The sequence below is a fragment of the Octopus bimaculoides genome, chromosome 7 (genome assembly GCF_046866305.1).
Source record: "Octopus bimaculoides isolate indiv1 chromosome 7, ASM4686630v1, whole genome shotgun sequence".
Taxonomy (NCBI): Eukaryota; Metazoa; Mollusca; class Cephalopoda; order Octopoda; family Octopodidae; genus Octopus; species Octopus bimaculoides.
Window position 1 is genome coordinate 46,997,294 of NC_142934.1, and position 24,013 is coordinate 47,021,306.

General features: G+C 37.7%; 1 protein-coding gene across 2 annotated transcripts in view; it reads right to left on the reverse strand.

Annotated features, from left to right (window-relative positions):
* The window catches only part of LOC106880807 (uncharacterized), a 55,174-nt gene that overhangs the window by 5,712 nt on the left and 25,449 nt on the right, over positions 1-24,013 (reverse strand). For both annotated transcript variants that reach the window (XM_089355259.1, XM_089355258.1), the window contains exons 10-17: positions 23,174-23,276; positions 19,577-19,668; positions 17,769-17,853; positions 14,821-14,909; positions 10,976-11,078; positions 6,838-6,929; positions 5,051-5,135; positions 2,167-2,255 (exon numbers count right to left, since the gene is read on the reverse strand). In XM_089355259.1, the coding sequence (XP_089211385.1) occupies positions 2,167-2,255; positions 5,051-5,135; positions 6,838-6,929; positions 10,976-11,078; positions 14,821-14,909; positions 17,769-17,853; positions 19,577-19,668; positions 23,174-23,276 (738 nt within the window). The remainder of the gene's footprint in view (positions 1-2,166; positions 2,256-5,050; positions 5,136-6,837; positions 6,930-10,975; positions 11,079-14,820; positions 14,910-17,768; positions 17,854-19,576; positions 19,669-23,173; positions 23,277-24,013) is intronic.

The following is a 24,013-nucleotide window of genomic DNA, read 5'->3' on the forward strand; positions in this document are numbered from 1 at the left end:
TTACCATAGGTTTTGACCCCATTGTTACTAGTAATAAAGATGTGCTATATTCGTTCTTCGTTTTCTTACTTGCACCATGTATGTGTGTGTGTAGCCTAGTGTTTAAGGTGTGGCACACACGATCATGAGCTCGTAATTTTGATTCCCAAAATGGCATTGTTTTGAGTTTCAAAAATTAGTTGAAACAAAGGCAGCATATGTTTACAGAAATATAGAAACAAATGGGTTAAACCCGCAACTATAATCCAGCGCTTATAGCAGTGTTATTATGACTGTGAGGTAGCATTCAATCCCCCACTAAAAGTAAAGGACGAGACATTCCTAGGAATACTTCTAGACATCGAAAGAAATCTGGCCAACCTGTTAGAGGCGGTGCATAGACTGCTAGGAGTTGAAAAGTGGAACCCATCTCTGCCGATGACATCCAGGATAAGCAGTCTACCCTCCGGGTCTACGAATATCATCTTTACTTCAAGATCCAGACTCTTGAGATAAAGTACCGCAGTGCCACTACCACCCAAACATGGACTTTAGGGCCCGTGGTTCATGGAGTCTGGTCTCACTTATGGCTATCATTCTCAAATCGTGTTACATTATGTTATTTAAGAGGTATCCTTGTTTCCAAGGGGACCCCAAGCCATGCACATTCACACAACCAATCTTGATTATGATCCTATTGGGTTGTGTGCTTTAAAACACAAACAAAAGGAACAGAGAGTTAATTACCATTCGAAAGTTTTGTTTCTTCCTTTGATTTTTCATCAAGGAGGCTGTTGTAATATTTTTTCTATAGGCATTTATGACATCCCCCTACCGCATTGGGATACAGGGATTTTAGTGTGTGCTGCAATGTTGGTGTGATGTGGTAAATTTTGATGTGTTCTGGTGGTGTTGTGTATGGGTGGTTGCTCGATTTAACGTCATTTTCTGTAATCTTTGTTTACGATTTGATATATTTCATCAACTTAGTGTTGTAAGTGTTTATGGCTGTGAGCATGGTTTTCATGGTGTTGGTGTTGTTTGTATTAGAGTTGGAAATGTCTTTGGGAGTTGTGTATCTCCCTGTTTTGTTGGTGTTTGCTTTCGTTCTTTTTTTGCTCCTCTTCCTCCTTCCTTTTCTGGCTATTTGCCATTCCTCACTACTTTCATCTTCCAATGATAGTTCTGAGGAATCGGAAGGGGATAAGTGCATGTTGTAAGCGTCTGTGTGTGTTTCTGTAAGTGGTTGTGTTGTTGTTTTGGTGTTGGTTGTTGGTTATTTGGATAAGGTGTATGCAATATAGGTGAGGGGGAATCAGTTTTTGCATCTTCTTATGTTTTTCCTGTATTTTCACTTCTTGATGTTTTTCCAGGAGTTGTTTTGTTTTCGATTGTTGGTGTCGTTTTTATTGTCTTTTGTGTTGAAGGTGGCGTGGGTAGCAAGGGGATTTTTTTCCAGGGTTTGGTAGTGTTTGTCGTTGTTGTTGTTTTCGCTGTTGTTGTTTTTTAGATAGCTTAACCTATCTAATACAAGCCAAGGTTACCAAATTCACTGTTCAAAATAATTTCAAAGGTGGGATAGTAATAATAAGTTCCACTAAGGAATTTTTTAATGAATAGCATGAGACATTTTGGTTTTCTCTTCTCTTAAATTCTAGCCTTCCTTTAGTATTCCTGTTGTTTTAGATTGATGCATAGATATATGTATATATGTAAGTATACTGTAAAGTGTTAATATGTATGCATAATATATAATATATATATTATAGAAATATGTTAGTGTTCTTTAATTTTTGAACGGTTTTTCTGCCATTTGTTTATGTAGTTTGATTTCTTTATCCATTAGTTTCTACTAAGATAGAGACGCCAATAAAATTAATAATAGGCAAATGAAAATAAAACTTTGGAAACAACCTAAAGGGAGATAATTGAGAAAGACTTGAAAGTGAACGTGAGATCGTAGTCACGTAAAGTAAAGTAAATATAACTAATAATCCAGAATCAATCCCAAAATCTAATCAGTTCGTGCCAGTCAAGAGGCCAAACATTCTGAAAGTTTCATCTGAATTCATCCAGTGGTTCTTGAGATATCTTGTCCACAGACAAACAAAGAAACACAACTTAAATCAAAACCTCAGCCCAACAATTGAAACCAATAAAAAATAATTAAAGAATACTAATATTTACCACAGTATTTTTCCATCAATTTATCCTGAGCATCCATCAAGCCTTTGCAGTCAGTGTTATCAAAACATTTACGATATTTCGGATGGTACCTGGAGAAAAGAACAAAGTAGTTATAAATTTCTATAGATGCAGGTATGGCTGTGTGGGAAGAAGTTTGCTTCCCGACCACATGGTGTGTGTGTGTGTGTGTGTATGTGTGTGTGTTTGTGTGTGTTTGTGTGTGTGTGTGTGTGTGTTTGTGTGTGTGTGTGTGTGTGTGTGTGTGTGTGTGTGTGTGTGTGTGCTTGAATCTGTGTTTAACCCTCACTACTGCTTGACAACCAGTGTTGGTGTGTTTATGTCCCTGTAACTTAGCAGTTCAGCAAGAAAAGACTGTTACAATAAGTACCAAGCTTAAAAATACAATTACTGGGGTTCATTCATTCAACTAAAAGTTCTTCAAGGCCGTGCACCAGCATGGCCGGTCTAACGAACGAAAGAAGGGAAAGATAAATGATATATATTATTTGTACCATATTTTGTAGCATACAAGTTGAATATTTCAGACCAAAATTAAAACCAAAAAAAGTAAGTCTATGTATATTCCAAGTCAACTTTGGAGGACCAAACATTTCATGTGAAATAGAGCAGGATTTTAAAAGTGCTTACACTATATACTATGTCAACTTGTATGCTAGAGAATATGGTGTGCATTCCATATTTCCAGTGGTACAGCACTTCAAAAGCCATGACAGAACTGCAGCTCAATCAAGAGCATGCTCATCGATTTTTTTTTTTCAACATCTGTGGTATTGTGCATCGAGAATTCTGTGCCCAGGGCCAGACCATCAATCAAGTGTTCTATTGTAATATTTTGAAGCATTTGAGGAAGGATATTCGCTGAAAACAACCAGATCTGTGGGCATGAAGAATTGGATTCTTCATCACAACAATGCACCCTGTCACCAAGCTCTCCTTGCATGGGAGTTTTTTGCCACAAACAACATGGTATCACTTCCGCACCTGCCATATTCACCAAATTTAGCACCTGATGACATTCATCTCTTCCCCAAGATGAAAATGCAGCTCAAAGGTCACCATTTTAACACTGTTGTCAAGATCCAGAATGAATCACAGAAGGTCCTCAACTCACTTACAGAAAATTACTTCCAAGCTGGCTTTGAAAAATGGCAGTGATGCTGGGACCTGTATATTGTTGTGCAAGGTGCCTATTTCAAAGGCGTTGATGTTAGAACTTAGGTAGACAGGTTATTTCTTATTACTAGTCCAGGAACTTTGTGATACTACCTCGCACAGAACAGTTAATAAAATTTAGTAATCTTGTATGTTACATAAGGGAAGAGGAAACTAATGATTTTAGGAGTGTCTATTCATTTAACACAAAGTATCAGGTTATCCCATAAGTTCTGTCCGATTTTACCATTTTTAAAATTGAATGAAATTTAATAGTATTTTAGATTGTCTAATGGAATTAAAAATTATTTTTATGCATTTGTGTACATTTAAACTAATTAAATATTATTTTACAGAATAATAGAATTAAAATTTCTTTGATTAAAACACTTTCTAACATGGAAATATCCAAAGAGCATTTCAGGCACATAATGCTTTATGAGTACAAAAAAGGAAACTCTGCAGCCGAAGCGACTTGAAACATACACTCAGTTTCCGGGAAAGAATGCTTGAATGAAAGAACTTGCAGAAGATGGGTTGCAAAATTCAGAAGTGGAGATTTCAGCCTTGCAGATGAAGATCAAACAGGACATCCAGTTGAGTTTGATGATAAGCTCCTTGAGGCATTACTTGAAGAAAATCCTGCATTATCAGTTGAAGAATTGGCAATAAAGCTTAGTTCAAACCATACAACTGTTCATCGTCATATTCAACAACTTGGAAAGATTCCTAAACTTGGAAAATGGGTGCCTCATGAATTGTCCGAAAGCAATCGCAAATCCCAAGTTCACATCTGCTCTTCACTCCATTCTCATGAACTCATTTCACCCTCTTTGGATAGACTTGTGACTGGTGATGAAAAATGGATCTTCTATCAAAATGTTTAATGTCGTAAACAGTGGCTTGGTAAAAGGGAAAAAGCTCAACCACAACTGAGAAGGGAACTTCATGAGGAAACAAGTTCTCTCTATCTGGTGGGATTGCAAAAGAATAATTCACTTTGAATTGTTACCACCTAATGCAACAATTAATGCTCAAGTCTACTGTCAGCAATTAGAGCATTTGAACCAAGCTTTGAAGAAAAGAAGACCCACTTTAGTGAATCGAAAAGGAGTAATGTTTCATCAGGACAATGCGCGACTCCACACTGTAAAGATCACATCACAGAAGATCGAAGAGTTTGGTTGGGAAAAAATTACTCATCCACCTTATTCTCCCAACCTTGCTCATTCAGACTAACATTTGTTTTGTAGTTTACAGAATCATTTGAGGGACATAACTTTTGCAAGCCAGGAGGAGGTCGAAACTGACATTTCAGAGTTCTTCGCTTTGAAACCAAAAGAGTTTTACATTGATGGGATTAAAAAGCTTATAAATAGATGGAAGGATATATCTAGAAGGATATATCTAGAATCACAATAACCAATGTGCCATTGCCTTTTATACAAGCAGTAGAGTGTGGTTTTTAAGGATATTTAGCTTCTGTTACTTGAAGGTCACAAGACCACACAAAGGTTCCGTTACTGGCTTACCACCATGGCAGTAGAAGAGACAAGGAGTCTGAGTGAGAGATGAAGGATGTGGAGAGGAGGAGGATAAAGAAAACATAGGTTAATAATTAGCAGGTAGTTGTAAGGCTTTGGTGAATAAAAGCTTATATAAGAAGCAGATGACAGGCTTCATCAAACTGAGTAATTTTTAATTAACTTACGAGCAGTAAGAACCATTATTCTTTATCATATCACTGTGTACTTCAAGTTTGCATGTTACCACCTTAGTGAGTTCACATTTACCCTCTGGTAAAATAAAATAAAATTAAGATCTCATGTTACAATTTAAAATTAAACAACATAGTATTTTATAATATGATATTCTTTAGTCACACTCAAAAGTCCCTTTAATGAAAAATTGTTGCTCTTTTGTTTTGCTGTGTTTTTTTTCTTTTTTTTCTGACATTTAGATCTTTTGCTTAGATCAGTAATTCTCAACCGGGGTCGATATGACCCTTTGGTGGGGTCCACATAAGGTTTTGTAGCTAAAATTTACATGCAATAAAGTAGTTATACTTTTACAGTACACAAAATATTTTAACAAATTTTTTTTAATACAGTTTCAAATAATATTTAATGATGAAAATATTGAAGGATTTTTTAAAACATTGAATGCTTAGGAGGGTCCATGCAAGTAAAATAGGAACCAAGGGCGCCCATAGGTAAAAAATAATTGAGAAACACTGGTTTAGATGAAATATTAAAATATGTTTAAAACTGTCACTAAAAGTAATTCAATTTAATTCGATATTTTAACCATTTACATTTGACAATACAATATTCATGCATGTGTACTTAAGTATGAGAAAGAAGCATGCCAAGAACTGATCAGAACATTATATGTTCACAAAAACATACACACACATATACACACATTATGCACGTACACACACACACACACACACACACACACACATACTCATAATGTTCTGATCTTTTATTTGCCCTCTTCTTTCTTATGCCAAAGCATAAATTATGATGATCATGTCATGGGGTGTAAATGTCCACTTTAATTCTAACAGAAATCTGTTCAATGCATAAAATGTTCAAAGTAAATGTGAAAACAAGACTGGAATTGATTTGTTAGGTTTTATGAATAGATTTTCTAGATCATGCAAGGTTTTGGGTCTTATAAGCATCAAAGACTGAACTTTTCCTCAGCAAACTCAGAATTTGAACTCAGAATGCACTGCAAGTAAACACTGACATAAACACCAATGGTAGTCCAAATAAGGCCATCACTTCGTTTTACTGTTTTACTATATGCGCTCTATGCTGACTTCAAATGCTAAAGATGATAGTGAGATTATTCATCGACTTGGAAAATTCAATTGCCCTTTTGAAAAATTGATTCCAGTACCCCTAAAAAGATCGAGATGTCTCACTTAAAATAAAGATTCAGCTTGAAATAATGAGTGCTTTCAAAAGTCTCTCGGCTTCATAAAAAAAAAAAGGAAAGAATAGGTAAGTATAACACTAAACCCCACTTTAACACAAAAGCCTGCTTTTTCATGCCCATTGCTGAGGGGGTGCACTGGATGGCACTAACTTCTTACTATTAAATGTTGCACCCTCAGATTTAGTCCCCACCCAGAATATTCTGAAGCACCTCCAGGCATCAAAGTCTGGCAAGAGGCCAGTGCTCCTTACTACTTGTAGAAATTGAACACATGGGTGAATCTCATTGTCCATAGCAGAATGAATGGAGACAGTGACACACAAGAGCCATAATGTAATCTGTGTAACCACATTTGCAAGATTAAACACGGTCTCTTGCTTCATATGAGGGTCTATCAGCTGCCATGATTTAATTTTTATTTTTATTAATGTCAAGCAAAATAAATACTCAATATATTAAAAGCTAATCATATTCAATCGGCAAAAACTTTTCAATACACATAATCTGACCCCACACCCACCCTGCCAAACTCTTTTATTCCTTACTTACCACAGGCTTCCTTTATGGCCATAAATAGACCAGCATATCCTCGTAATTTGCAGTGAGACACGACAAGGCACTTTGCAATATCATGGTAGACCCTTAAACAAGACAGAAAAAAACAATATAACATACATACATACATGTGTGTGTGTGTATGTGTGTGTGTGTGTGTGTCAACTGAACCTGATAAGCTAGCTTTCTGTAAGATGGCCATGAATCTTTAAGTTGCATAGGGCTGCTCAGATTTGCTTATCAGTTGCTTGACCTTAACCATTTGAGTATGTCCCTGAATGGCTGATGATTTGTGCATCTCTGATCATGAGCAAGAGTAGTGAAGGAGCATCATAGCCATGTGTTGAGAGGAATTCTTTGGGGTTTGAATAATTCACCCCTGGAAACATGGGTGTTCATTCATCAGCTTTAAACAACCATTATTTAGGGACATTTTGAGCTGGATGGGCTACTGAACCTGATGAAAATTCTAACTGGGTCACTGTAAGTTCATGTGCTATTTATTTTGATATAAGATCATCATGTCATGCATATATGGTTGTCATGCATACGCCCAGTGTACCCTTATCATATGGGCAGTCATGATTGGCTATATTGGGCTTCGTATATTTGTAGCCCAGTGTCACTTTGATGGCATGCATTGTTCTCTCACTCAATAATAATAATTTTTCCTACTATTGGCACAAGGCTTGAAATTTTGGGGGAGGGTGCTAGTCGATTATATTGACCCTAGTGCATAACTGGCACTTATTTATTCAACACCAAAACAGTGAAAGCAAAGTCAACCCCAGCAGAATTTGAACTCAGAACGCAAGTTTAGATGAAATGCTTCTAAGCATTCTGTCATGATGCTAGCAACTCTTCCAGCGCACTTTCTTGAAGGTGGACAGATAGATAAATACAAAATAGATTGGCTATAGAAAATGAAGGTGAAGATAGTGCCAATTATTGTTGGGTCCTTGGGAACAGTATTGGAAGGCATCAAGAGGAATATAAAATGATGATAATAATAATAATAATAATAATAATAATAATAATAATAATAATAATGAAAATAATCCTTTCTTTATTAGCCAGTAGGACCAATAAAAATAAAATTGGACATTACAAAATATGAAGGACAAAGTGAGGTTACATAAAGTGTCATGTAAAAAGTCGATAACAATGAAAATTATAACAGAAAATTCCTAAAGGACGCATGCAACTCAGGGCTACTTATGGAGACTCCAAGAAAAATCTGGAAGTGTCCTGGCCACTAGTGCAAGAGCCCTTTGCCCATCTTCCTCTCTCTCTCAGCCTTGGATACTCAAAAGCGCATACTCAAATTAGGCACCTTGTCACAGACCATCTTCGTCACTTCACCCACCTTTTAATAAATTTGCTAGAAGTCAGCACTTCTCTATCAGCCCTCACTTTCCTTTTCAAATGGTATTTGAAAAAGTTGATTAGGCATAGGCCAAACAGAAAAGTATCTGTCTTCAACCCTTTCAGTCTAGAGCACCATACAACCTCTTTCGCTACAGCCACAAAACATGGAAATTGCCTTCCATAGGCCCCAGCCTGAAAGTCCTCCAGAACAGATTGGTGAGTTGAAATTCATTGACACCTAGAGTATCTCCGAGAATGTCGCTGTTTCCTTTCACCACTAATCCTCTATACAACGCCATAGTAGAACTTCCACTAACCACATTGCCTGACTGACTGAGGAACATGAGCGCCTGTTGACACTCATGGTGCCAGACACCCAGCCTCAGTCTACACTTGATCTAAGATTGCAGTTCAGTCAAAGAGATGTGCTGCAGGAAAGTGAGTCTGACAAATGGCAACCACACCTGCTCACCATCATCGAGGAAACGCTTGGATGTGCAGCAGCCTCAGTGCATGTCTGCACACCAATAGCCATGGTATACCAAGCCCACCATTCATAGGGTGTTGACAGCAAATGGAGCGCCTGACAAGTGGGATCCGTCCCTTCCATAAGAAGCCGAAAAGCAAACACACCAGCTTGATCAGGTATGAACTAGGTTAAGGCACAATGGCGAGGTGGTAATAAATGACAGAGGCGACACATGTGTTCACCACCTCTGCCTGACCTTTCAAGGATAGCTTCCTCTCAACTCATTTCTGGGTGAGACTGGCTACCCTACTTGTCACTTCACTCCAGTTCTTCTACAGTCCGAACCAGACGCCAAGCAATTTTACAGGCCTGACCATCCAACGTCCTACAAAACTGTCGGTCACACACACAAACACACACACACGCACTCACACAACAGTTAATTGGCGTCTGGACAGCTTCTCAGCTGGCCAGCTCCTGTCCAACCATCCAACCTATGCCAACAGGGAAAACAGACGTTAAACAATGATAATGATGATGATATAGATACTGTGTTGAGTCAAAAGTTTTGCAACATTTTTGTAACTTATTTGTTTTATTCATTACGTTCAAACAAAAGCAGCCTAGCATTCAAAGTGGAGGCCATCATGTCTTACCATTTGAAGCCACATTTCTGCCAGTTCTTTGATCTGACACTGGTACTAGTTCTTGTACTTTGAGGTGAAGAACTCCTTCACTAGAGCTTCCACATCCTCTTGGTTGATGAAGTGTCACATGCACAGGAACTGTGTTATGGATCAGAACAAGTCATAATCTGAGGGTGATATTTTCCCACGACCCTAAATTGCATAAGCAATGGTTAAGCAAGGGCCAGCTTCCAGAATCTCTTACCAAACATGGACATTTTAAGCATAAGGTGATGCTTTGCATATGGTGGAATTATGAGGGGTTAATTCACTATGAGTTCATTCTGAACAGGCAAGCCATTGACGCCTATCTATACACGAAACAGCTGGAGTGGATGTATGCCATTGTGTGACAAAAATATCGGTTAATAGAAAGTGAGCTCTTCTGTAGTAAGAAAATGCAAGACCTCATACCACTTGAACAACCTGAAATAAACTCCAGGAACTTGAGGAATCAAATTGATGCCAAACCCAACATATAGTCTGGACCTAGCTCCTTCAGATTATTACTTGTACCAACCCATGGCTCACTTCCAGCCCTCACAATGCTTTATCAACAATGAGGTTCTTTACTCTACTATTCTCATCCACATGCATCACATGGCTACACCAGGGCAGTCTTCTATCTTGCACACCACATCTAATTCCACTTATAACCACTTTTTCTCTCAAGAAGCTTTGACTTTGTCATTCGTGCACACTAATGTTGCACATCCTGGAAAGCATATTAGCTTCATTTCTTTCAAGCCTTCACATGTCCTCTGCAACTACAGCCCTGTTTCACTGCCATATAGAATGGCTGTTCACACATAAGCATCATACTATCTATCTTTCAGTCTGAGGAAGTGGCTCTTTTTTTCCCAACAAAGGTAGAAGTTATCTGAACTTTACTCAGCCTATTCCTATTCTAGCAGCTAAGATCTCAGAACATCCACTACCACTATTGATTTGGTCATCTAGGTAATGGAAGTCGTACCCTATACTAATTTTGGTTCAAATTGAAAGTGTGAAACTATTTTCACTTTCTAATGAAACTCACCGTTGTAGAGCAGTGTATTTCAAATAACTATAGCTGGTTGTTGAGATAACATAGAAAATATGTAAATGAAAATAAAGTTTATTTGGTTGCCAGAAGATTACTGAATCATTTAATACCCCATATGTCAAAATCAGCAACTTAGTTTTCGAATGCATAAGGAACATACATGCACTATCACACACAAACACAAACACAAACACACACACACACACACACACACACACACAAACATACACACACACACACATACGCAGACATACACACACATACACACATTCACACACAAACTCTCTTTTACATATATATATATATTCATACAAACATATATCCATATATGCTTATATATATTGCATGCATTCTGTAAATACATATTGTAAATAAAATATTGGAAATATTAAAACTTCTCTTAAATCCAACAAGTAATTTTTATGTTTTTCATGACTGAATTCCATCGATGGAATTTTGCATCTCTAGTCACAAATCAGCCTCTTCTTTATAAAAGGAATTCAAAGAATTGTATAAGAAAGGGAACATAAATAATACCTGTGAGTGCTTTTAAGATATTCTTACCTACATATCTTCTCTTTACTATCCTTGGCTTGTGACAAGTATCTAAATTTCGACAGGCAAATCTCTTCTTGTTCCTCAGAACACGTGTCAGAATCTTCGGTACCTACAGAATCATTAGTGTTCAAAGGAAAAAAATTCAATAAGTGGTTGAAGAATTTGATTCAAATTGATAAGTAATATCAAAAAAGATATCATATCAAAATTCCAAAACTATTATAAAATAATAAAAAAAAATAAATAAAATAATCAGGTAGGGCAGAAAAACCATAGAAAAGGAATAATATAGCTTAATCACTTAATATATATATAATATATAATTAAGATTCTGTTGAAGTAAGTACTTAAATTGAGGCACCAAGCCAGATTGGTATAGTCCACACAGCTCGAAGGAAGGTGAAGAAAAAGCAAATAAGTAACAAGGCCGTAATGTACTGATACCAGGACATCCTTGTTACTTATTTGCTTCTATATGTACATATATCATCATCATCATCATCATCGTTTAACGTCCGCTTTCCATGCTAGCATGGGTTGGACGATTTGACTGAGGACTGGTGAAACCGGATGGCAACACCAGGCTCCAGTCTGATTTGGCAGAGTTTCTACAGCTGGATGCCCTTCCTAACGCCAACCACTCAGAGAGTGTAGTGGGTGCTTTTACGTGTCACCCGCACGAAAACGGCCACGCTCGAAATGGTGTCTTTTATGTGCCACCCGCACAAGCCAGTCCAGGGGCACTGGCAACGATCTCGCTCGAAAATCCTACAGGAGCCAGTCAGGCGGTACTGGCAACGGCCACGCTCAAAATGGTGCACCTCATGTGCCACCCGCACAAGAACCAGTCCAGGGGCACTGGCAACGATCTTACTTGGCTTGCCGGGTCTTCTCACGCACAGCCCATTTCCAAAGGTCTCGGTCCGTAGTCATCGCCTCGGTGAGGCCCAATGTACGAAGGTCTTGCCTCACCACCTCAGCCCAGGTCTTCCTGGGCCTACCTCTTCCACGGGTTCCCTCAACTGTTAGGGTGTGGCACTTTTTCACGCAGCTATCCTCCTCCATTCTCACCACATGTCCATACCAGCGCAATCGTCTCTCTTGCACGCCACAACTGATGCTTCTAATGTTCAGCTTTTCTCTCAAGATACTTACACTCTGACGGGTATTCACATTGACATTACACATCCAACGGAGCATACTGGCTTCATTCCTTGCGAGCTTACGTATGTCCTCAGCAGTTACAGCCCATGTTTCACTGCCATGTAGCATGGTTGTTCGTACGCATGCGTCATACAGTCTGCCTTTTACTCTGAGTGAGAGTCCCTTTGTCGCCAGCAGGGGTAAGAGCTCTCTAAACTTTGCCCAGGCTATTCTTATTCTAGCAGCTACACTTTCAGCGCACCCACCCCCACTACTAACTTGGTCGCCCAGATAGCGGAAGCTATCGACTACCTCTAGTTTTTCACCCTGGAATGAGATAGAAGTTGTTTCCTGTTTGTTTGCAGTCTTTATTGCACCTGAACATCTGCCACAAACAAAAACTAACTTGCTAGTTAACCTGCCTTTGATATATATATATATATATATATATATATAGATAATATCGAAAAGTTACAATAAGTGCTCGACACTGCATTGGTGAATAAATGTTCTTTATTCATGGGTTAATGAGATTACCATAGGTTTCGACCCCATTGTTACTAGTGATAAAGATGTGCTATATTCGTTTTTCGTTTTCTTACTTGCACCATGTATGTGTGTGTGTAGCCTAGTGTTTAAGGTGTGGCACACATGATCATGAGCTCGTAATTTTGATTCCCAAAATGGCAATTTTTTGAGTTTCAAAAATTAGTTGAAACAAAGGCAGCATATGTTTACAGAAATATAGAAACAAATGGGTTAAACCCGCAACTATAATCCAGCGCTTATAGCAGTTTTATTATGACTGTGAGGTAGCATTCAATCCCCCACTAAAAGTAAAGGACGAGACATTCCTAGGAATACTTCTAGACATCGAAAGAAATCTGGCCAACCTGTTAGAGGCGGTGCATAGACTGCTAGGAGTTGAAATGTGCACCCATCTCTGCTGATGACATCCAGGATAAGCAGTCTACCCTCCGGGTCTACGAATATCATCTTTACTTCAAGATCCAGACTCTTGAGATAAAGTACCGCAGTGCCACTACCGCCCATCCTCAGCAGACAGGGAGAAAAATAAATGATAAACTGTCCGCCAAACATAGACTTTAGGGCCCGTGGTTCATGGGGTCTGGTCTCACTTATGGCTGTGATTCCCAAATCGTGTGACTTTATGTTATTTAAGAGGTATCTTTGTTTCTAAGGGGACCCCAAGCCATGTACATTCACACAAACAAACTTGATCAAGATCCTATTGGGTTGTGTGCTTTAAATCACAAACGAAAGGAACAGAGAGTTAATTACCATTCGAAAGTTTTGTCTCCTCCTTTGATTTTTCATCAAGGAGGCTGTTGTAATATTTTTTCTATAGGCATTTATGACATCCCCCTACCGCATTGGGATACAGGGATTTTAGTGTGTGCTGCAATGTTGGTGTGATGTGGTAAATTTTGATGTGTTCTGGTGGTGTTGTGTATGGGTGGTTGCTCGTTTTAATGTCATTTTCTGTAATCTTTGTTTACGATTTGATATATTTCATCAATTTAGTGTTGTAAGTGTTTATGGCTGTGAGCATGGTTTTCATGGTGTTGGTGTTGTTTGTATTAGAGTTGGAAATGTCTTTGGGAGTTGTGTATCTCCCTATTTTGTTGGTGTTTGCTTTTGGTCTTTTTTTGCTCCTCTTCCTCCTTCCTTTTCTGGCTATTTGCCATTCCTCACTACTTTCATCTTCCAATGATAGTTCTGAGGAATCGGAAGGGGATAAAGGCATGTTGTAAGCGTCTGTGTGTGTTTCTGTAAGTGGTTGTGTTGTTGTTTTGGTGTTGGTTTTGGTTATTTGTGTAAGGTGTATGCAATATAGGTGAGGGGGAATCAGTTTTTGCATCTTCTTATGTTTTTCCTGTATTTTCACTTCTTGGTGTTTTTCCAGGAGTTGTTTTGTTGTCGATTGTTGGTGTCGTTTTTATTGTCTTTTGTGTTGAAGGTGGCGTGGGTAGCAAGGGGATTTTTTTCCAGGGTTTGGTAGTGGTTGTGGTTGTTGTTGTTGTCATTGTTGTTGTTTTTAGATAGTTTAACCTGTCTAATACAAGCCAAGGTTACCAAATTCACTGTTCAAAATAATTTCAACGGTGGGATAGTAATAATAAGTTCCACTAAGGAATTTTTAAATGAATAGCAGGAGATATTTTGGTTTTCTCTTCTCTTAAATTCTAGCCTTCCTTTAGTATTCCTGTTGTTTTAGATTGATGCATAGATATATGTATATATGTAAGTATACTGTAAAGTGTTAATATGTATGCATAATATATAATATATATATTATAGAAATATATTAGTGTTCTTTAATTTTTGAATGGTTTTGCTGCCATTTGTTTATGTAGTTTGATTTCTTTATCCATTAGTTTCTACTAAGATAGAGACGCCAATAAAATTAATAATAGGCAAATGAAAATAAAACTTTGGAAACAACCTAAAGGGAGATAATTGAGAAAGACTTGAAAGTGAACGTGAGATCGTAGTCACGTAAAGTAAAGTAAATATAACTAATAATCCAGAATCCTTGTCCAAATATACTGAAAGTTTCATCTGAATTCATCCAGTGGTTCTTGAGATATCTTGTCTACAGTCAAACAAAGAAACACAACTTAAATCAAAACCTCAGCCCAACAATTGAAACCAATAAAAAATAATTAAAGAATACTAATATTTACCACAGTATTTTTCCATCATTCTATCCTGAGCATCCATCAAGCCTTTGCAGTCAGTGTTATCAAAACATTTACGATATTTCGGATGGTACCTGGAGAAAAGAACAAAATAGTTATAAATTTCTATAGGTGTAGGTATGGCTGTGTGGGAAGAAGTTTGCTTCCCAACCACATGGTTCAAGATTGGGCAAGTGTCTTCTACTATAGCCTCAGGTTGACCAAAGCCTTGTAAGTGGATTTGGAAGACAGAAGCAGAAAGAAGCCTGTTGTATAAATGTGTGTATATATCTGTGTGTGTGTGTATGTGTGTGTGTGTGTGTGTGTGTGTGTGTGTGTGTGTGTGTGTGTGTGTGCTTGAATCTGTGTTTAACCCTCACTACTGCTTGACAACCAGTGTTGGTGTGTTTATGTCCCTGTAACTTAGCAGTTCAGCAAGAAAAGACTGATACAATAAGTACCAAGCTTAAAAATACAATTACTGGGGTTCATTCATTCAACTAAAAGTTCTTCAAGGCCGTGCACCAGCATGGCCGGTCTAACGAATGAAAGAAGGGAAAGATAAATGATATATATTATTTGTACCATATTTTGTAGCATACAAGTTGAATATTTCAGACCAAATTAAAACCAAAAAAAGTAAGTCTATGTATATTCCAAGTCAACTTTGGAGGACCAAACATTTCATGTGAAATAGAGCAGGATTTTAAAAGTGCTTACACTATATACTATGTCAACTTGTATGCTAGAGAATATGGTGTGCATTCCATATTTCCAGTGGTACAGCACTTCAAAAGCCATGACAGAACTGCAGCTCAATCAAGAGCATGCTCATCGATTTTTTTTTTTCAACATCTGTGGTATTGTGCATCGAGAATTCTGTGCCCAGGGCCAGACCATCAATCAAGTGTTCTATTGTAATATTTTGAAGCATTTGAGGAAGGATATTCGCTGAAAACAACCAGATCTGTGGGCATGAAGAATTGGATTCTTCATCACAACAATGCACCCTGTCACCAAGCTCTCCTTGCATGGGAGTTTTTTGCCACAAACAACATGGTATCACTTCCGCACCTGCCATATTCACCAAATTTAGCACCTGATGACATTCATCTCTTCCCCAAGATGAAAATGCAGCTCAAAGGTCACCATTTTAACACTGTTGTCAAGATCCAGAATGAATCACAGAAGGTCCTCAACTCACTTACAGAAAATTACTTCCAAGCTGGCTTTGAAAAATGGCAGTGATGCTGGGACCTGTATATTGTTGTGCAAGGTGCCTATTTCAAAGGCGTTGATGTTAGAACTTAGGTAGACAGGTTATTTCTTATTACTAGTCCAGGAACTTTGTGATACTACCTCGCACAGAACAGTTAATAAAATTTAGTAATCTTGTATGTTACATAAGGGAAGAGGAAACTAATGATTTTAGGAGTGTCTATTCATTTAACACAAAGTATCAGGTTATCCCATAAGTTCTGTCCGATTTTACCATTTTTAAAATTGAATGAAATTTAATAGTATTTTAGATTGTCTAATGGAATTAAAAATTATTTTTATGCATTTGTGTACATTTAAACTAATTAAATATTATTTTACAGAATAATAGAATTAAAATTTCTTTGATTAAAACACTTTCTAACATGGAAATATCCAAAGAGCATTTCAGGCACATAATGCTTTATGAGTACAAAAAAGGAAACTCTGCAGCCGAAGCGACTTGAAACATACACTCAGTTTCCGGGAAAGAATGCTTGAATGAAAGAACTTGCAGAAGATGGGTTGCAAAATTCAGAAGTGGAGATTTCAGCCTTGCAGATGAAGATCAAACAGGACATCCAGTTGAGTTTGATGATAAGCTCCTTGAGGCATTACTTGAAGAAAATCCTGCATTATCAGTTGAAGAATTGGCAATAAAGCTTAGTTCAAACCATACAACTGTTCATCGTCATATTCAACAACTTGGAAAGATTCCTAAACTTGGAAAATGGGTGCCTCATGAATTGTCCGAAAGCAATCGCAAATCCCAAGTTCACATCTGCTCTTCTCTCCATTCTCATGAACTCATTTCACCCTCTTTGGATAGACTTGTGACTGGTGATGAAAAATGGATCTTCTATCAAAATGTTTAATGTCGTAAACAGTGGCTTGGTAAAAGGGAAAAAGCTCAACCACAACTGAGAAGGGAACTTCATGAGGAAACAAGTTCTCTCTATCTGGTGGGATTGCAAAAGAATAATTCACTTTGAATTGTTACCACCTAATGCAACAATTAATGCTCAAGTCTACTGTCAGCAATTAGAGCATTTGAACCAAGCTTTGAAGAAAAGAAGACCCACTTTAGTGAATCGAAAAGGAGTAATGTTTCATCAGGACAATGCGCGACTCCACACTGTAAAGATCACATCACAGAAGATCGAAGAGTTTGGTTGGGAAAAAATTACTCATCCACCTTATTCTCCCAACCTTGCTCATTCAGACTAACATTTGTTTTGTAGTTTACAGAATCATTTGAGGGACATAACTTTTGCAAGCCAGGAGGAGGTCGAAACTGACATTTCAGAGTTCTTCGCTTTGAAACCAAAAGAGTTTTACATTGATGGGATTAAAAAGCTTATAAATAGATGGAAGGATATATCTAGAAGGATATATCTAGAATCACAATAACCAATGTGCCATTGCCTTTTATACAAGCAGTAGAGTGTGGTTTTTAAGGATATTTAGCTTCTGTTACTTGAAGGTCACAAGACCACACAAAGGTTCCGTTACTGGCTTACCACCATGGCAGTAGAAGAGACAAGGAGTCTGAGTGAGAGATGAAGGATGTGGAGAGGAGGAGGATAAAGAAAACATAGGTTAATAATTAGCAGGTAGTTGTAAGACTTTGGTGAATAAAAGCTTATATAAGAAGCAGATGACAGGCTTCATCAAACAGTAATTTTAAATAAACTTACGAGCAGTAAGAACCATTATTCTTTATCATATCACTGTGTACTTCAAGTTTGCATGTTACCACCTTAGTGAGTTCACATTTACCCTCTGGTAAAATAAAATTCAATTAAGATCTCATGTTACAATTTAAAATTAAACAACATAGTATTTTATAATATGATATTCTTTAGTCACACTCAAAAGTCCCTTTAATGAAAAATTGTTGCTCTTTTGTTTTGCTGTGCTTTTTTTCTTTTTTTCTGACATTTAGATCTTATGCTTAGATCAGTAATTCTCAACCAAGGTCGATATGACCCTTTGGTGGGGTCCACACAAGATTTTGTAGCTAAAATTTACATGCAATAAAGTGGTTATACTTTTACAGTACACAAAATATTTTAACAAATTTTTTTTAATACAGTTTCAAATAATATTTAATTATGAAAATATTGAAGGATTTTTTAAAACATTGAATGCTTAGGAGGGTCCATGCAAGTAAAATAGGAACCAAGGGGGCCCATAGGTAAAAAATAATTGAGAAACCCTGGTTTAGATGAAATATTAAAATATGTTTAAAACTGTCACTAAAAGTAATTCAATTTAATTCGATATTTTAACCATTTACATTCCACAATACAGTATTCATTTATGTGTATTTAGGCATGAGAAAGAAGCATGCCAAGAACTGATCAGAACATTATATGTTCACAAAAACATACACACACATATACACACATTATGCACGTACACACACACACACACACACACACACACACACACACACACACACACACACACACACATACTCATAATGTTCTGATCTTTTATTTGCCCTCTTCTTTCTTATGCCAAAGCATAAATTATGATGATCATGTCATGGGGTGTAAATGTCCACTTTAATTCTAACAGAAATCTGTTCAATGCATAAAATATTCAAAGTAAATGTGAAAACAAGGCTGGAATTGATTTGTTAGGTTTTATGAATAGATTTTCTAGATCATGCAAGGTTTTGGGTCTTATAAGCATCAAAGACTGAACTTTTCCTCAGCAAACTCAGAATTTGAACTCAGAATGCACTGCAAGTAAACACTGACATAAACACCAATGGTAGTCCAAATAAGGCCATCACTTCGTTTTACTGTTTTACTATATGCGCTCTATGCTGACTTCAAATGCTAAAAATGATAGTGAGATTATTCATCGAATTGGAAAAGTGAATTGCCCTTTTGAAAAATTGATTCCAGTACCCCTAAAAAGATCGAGATGTCTCACTTAAAATAAAAATTCAGCTTGAAATAAAGAGTCCTTCAAAAGGCTCTCAGCTTCATAAAAAAAAGAAAAGAATAGGTAAGTATAACACTAAACCCCACTTTAACACAAAAGCCTGCTTTTTCATGCCCATTGCTGAGGGGGTGCACTGGATGGCACTAACTTCTTACTATTAAATGTTGCACCCTCAGATTTAGTCCCCACCCAGAATATTCTGAAGCACCTCCAGGCATCAAAGTCTGGCAAGAGGCCAGTGCTCCTTACTACTTGTAGAAATTGAACACATAGGTGAATCTTATTGTCCATAGCAGAATGAATGGAGACAGTGACACACAAGAGCCATAATGTAATCTGTGTAACCACATTTGCAAGATTAAACACGGTCTCTTGCTTCATATGAGGGTCTATCAGCTACCATGATTTAACTTTTATTTTTATTAATGTCAAGCAAAATAAATACTCAATATATTAAAAGCTAATCATATTCAATCGGCAAAAAATTTTCAATACACATAATCTGACCCCACACCCACCCTGCCAAACTCTTTTATTCCTTACTTACCACAGGCTTCTTTTATGGCCATAAATAGACCAGCATATCTTCGTATTTTGCAGTGAGACACGACAAGGCACTTTGCAATATCATGGTAGACCCTTAAACAAGACAGAAAAAAGCAATATAACATACATACATACATACATACACGAGATAGCAAATGGCATCTTCTTTTAATTTTGACTCTATATCTTCAGGAGGAGTTACCTCAATCCTTTCTATATAAACGAAAATGAAGTAGATTGACAAATTTATTTTTTGAACCAGTGGAAGACACGCAAGATGTCGAAATATTGTTCACGAGATAGCAAATGGCACTCTTCTTTTAATTTTGACTCTATATCTTCAGGAGGAGTTACCTCAATCCTTTCTATATAAACGAAAATGAAGTAGATTGACAAATTTATTTTTTGAACCAGTGGAAGACACGCAAGATGTCGAAATATTGTTCACGAGATAGCAAATGGCACTCTTCTTTTAATTTTGACTCTATATCTTCAGGAGGAGTTACCTCAATCCTTTCTATATAAATATAATAATAATAATAATGATAATAATCCTTTCTTTATTAGCCAGTAGGACCAACAAAAATAAAATTGGACATTGCAAAATATGAAGGACACAGTAGGGTTACATAAAGTGTCATGTAAAAAGTCAATAAGAATGAAAATTATAACATAGAAAATTCCTAAAGGACGCATGCAACACAGGGCTACTCATGGAGACTCCACGAAAAATCTGGAAGTGTCCTGGCCACTAGTGCAAGAGCCCTTTGCCCATTTTCCTCTCTCTCTCAGCCTTGGATACTCAAAAGCGCATGCTCAAATTAGGTCCCTTGACACAGACCATCTCCGTCACTTCACCAACCTTTTAATAAATTTGCTGGAAGTCAGCACTTCTCTCTCAGCCCTCACTTTCCTTTTCAAATGGTATTTGAAAAAGTTGATTAGGCATAGGCCAAACAGAAAAGTATCTGTCTTCAACCCTTTCAGTCTAGAGCACCATACAACCTCTTTCGCTACAGCCACAAAACATGGAAATTGCCTTCCATAGGCCCCAGCCTGAAAGTCCTCCAGAACAGATTGGTGAGTTGAAATTCATCAATGCTTAGAGTATCTCCGAGAATGTCTCTGTTTCCTTTCACCACTAATCCTCTATACAACGCCATAGTAGAACTTCCACTAACCACATTGCCTGACTGGCTGAGGAACATGAGCGCCTGTTGACACTCAAGGTGCCAGACACCAAGCCTCGGTCTACACTTGATCCAAGATTATGGTTCAGTCAAAGAAATGAGATGCAGGAAAGTGAGTCTGACAAATGGCAACCACACCTGCTCACCATCGTCGAGAAAACGCTTCGATGTGCAGCAGCCTTAGTGCATATCTGCACATCAATAGACATGGTATACCAAACCCACCATTCATAGGGTGTTGACAGCAAATGGAGCGCCTGACAAGTGGGATCCGTCCCTTCCATAAGAAGCCGAAAAGCAAACACTCCAGCTTGACCAGGTATGAACTAGGGTAATGGTAAGGTGGTAATAAATAACAGAGGCGACGTATGTGTTCACCACCTCTGCCTGACCTTTCAAGGATAGCTTCCTCTCAGTCCATTTCTGGGTGAGACTGGCTACCCTGCTTGTCACTTCACTCCAGTTCTTCTCCAGTTGGAGGTCCAGTCCGAACCAGACCCCAAGCAATTTTACAGGCCTGACCATCCAACGTCCTACAAAACTGTCGGTCACACACACACAACAGTTAATTGGAGTCTGGACAGCTTCTCAGCTGGCCAGCTCCTGTCCAACCATCCAACCTATGCCAACAGGGAAAACAGACATTAAACAATGATAATTATGATGACATAGATACTGTGTTGAGTCAAAAGTTTTGCAACATTTTTGTAACTTATTTGTTTTATTCATTACGTTCAAACAAAAGCAGCCTAGCATTCAAAGTGGAGGCCATCATGTCTTACCATTTGAAGCCACATTTCTCCAGTTCTTTGATCTGACACTGGTACTAGTTCTTGTCCTTTGAGGTGAAGAACTCCTTCACTAGAGCTTCCACATCCTCTTGGTTGATGAAGTGTCACATGCACAGGAACTGTGTTATGGATCAGAACAAGTCATAATCTGAGGGTGATATTTTCCCACGACCCTAAATTGCATAAGCAATGGTTAAGCAAGGGCCAGCTTCCAGAATCTCTTACCAAACATGGACATTTTAAGCATAAGGTGATGCTTTGCATATGGTGGAATTATGAGGGGTTAATTCACTATGAGTTCATTCTGAACAGGCAAGCCATTGACGCCTATCTATACACGAAACAGCTGGAGTGGATGTATGCCATTGTGTGACAAAAATATCGGTTAATAGAAAGTGAGCTCTTCTGTAGTAAGAAAATGCAAGACCTCATACCACTTGAACAACCTGAAATAAACTCCAGGAACTTGAGGAATCAAATTGATGCCAAACCCAACATATAGTCTGGACCTAGCTCCTTCAGATTATTACTTGTACCAACCCATGGCTCACTTCCAGCCCTCACAATGCTTTATCAACAATGAGGTTCTTTACTCTACTATTCTCATCCACATGCATCACATGGCTACACCAGGGCAGTCTTCTATCTTGCACACCACATCTAATTCCACTTATAACCACTTTTTCTCTCAAGAAGCTTATGTGCACACTAATGTTGCACATCTTGCAAAGCATATTAGCTTCATTTCTTTCAAGCCTTCACATGTCCTCTGCAACTACAGCCCTGTTTCACTGCCATATAGAATGGCTGTTCACACATAAGCATCATACTATCTATCTTTCAGTCTGAGGAAGTGGCTCTTTTTTTCCCAACAAAGGTAGAAGTTATCTGAACTTTACTCAGCCTATTCCTATTCTAGCAGCTAAGATCTCAGAACATCCACTACCACTATTGATTTGGTCATCTAGGTAATGGAAGTCGTACCCTATACTAATTTTGGTTCAAATTGAAAGTGTGAAACTATTTTCACTTTCTAATGAAACTCACCGTTGTAGAGCAGTGTATTTCAAATAACTATAGCTGGTTGTTGAGATAACATAGAAAATATGTAAATGAAAATAAAGTTTATTTGGTTGCCAGAAGATTACTGAATCATTTAATACCCCATATGTCAAAATCAGCAACTTAGTTTTCGAATGCATAAGGAACATACATGCACTATCACACACAAACACAAACACAAACACACACACACACACACACACACACACACAAACATACACACACACACACATACGCAGACATACACACACATACACACATTCACACACAAACTCTCTTTTACATATATATATATATTCATACAAACATATATCCATATATGCTTATATATATTGCATGCATTCTGTAAATACATATTGTAAATAAAATATTGGAAATATTAAAACTTCTCTTAAATCCAACAAGTAATTTTTATGTTTTTCATGACTGAATTCCATCGATGGAATTTTGCATCTCTAGTCACAAATCAGCCTCTTCTTTATAAAAGGAATTCAAAGAATTGTATAAGAAAGGGAACATAAATAATACCTGTGAGTGCTTTTAAGATATTCTTACCTACATATCTTCTCTTTACTATCCTTGGCTTGTGACAAGTATCTAAATTTCGACAGGCAAATCTCTTCTTGTTCCTCAGAACACGTGTCAGAATCTTCGGTACCTACAGAATCATTAGTGTTCAAAGGAAAAAAATTCAATAAGTGGTTGAAGAATTTGATTCAAATTGATAAGTAATATCAAAAAAGATATCATATCAAAATTCCAAAACTATTATAAAATAATAAAAAAAAATAAATAAAATAATCAGGTAGGGCAGAAAAACCATAGAAAAGGAATAATATAGCTTAATCACTTAATATATATATAATATATAATTAAGATTCTGTTGAAGTAAGTACTTAAATTGAGGCACCAAGCCAGATTGGTATAGTCCACACAGCTCGAAGGAAGGTGAAGAAAAAGCAAATAAGTAACAAGGCCGTAATGTACTGATACCAGGACATCCTTGTTACTTATTTGCTTCTATATGTACATATATCATCATCATCATCATCATCGTTTAACGTCCGCTTTCCATGCTAGCATGGGTTGGACGATTTGACTGAGGACTGGTGAAACCGGATGGCAACACCAGGCTCCAGTCTGATTTGGCAGAGTTTCTACAGCTGGATGCCCTTCCTAACGCCAACCACTCAGAGAGTGTAGTGGGTGCTTTTACGTGTCACCCGCACGAAAACGGCCACGCTCGAAATGGTGTCTTTTATGTGCCACCCGCACAAGCCAGTCCAGGGGCACTGGCAACGATCTCGCTCGAAAATCCTACAGGAGCCAGTCAGGCGGTACTGGCAACGGCCACGCTCAAAATGGTGCACCTCATGTGCCACCCGCACAAGAACC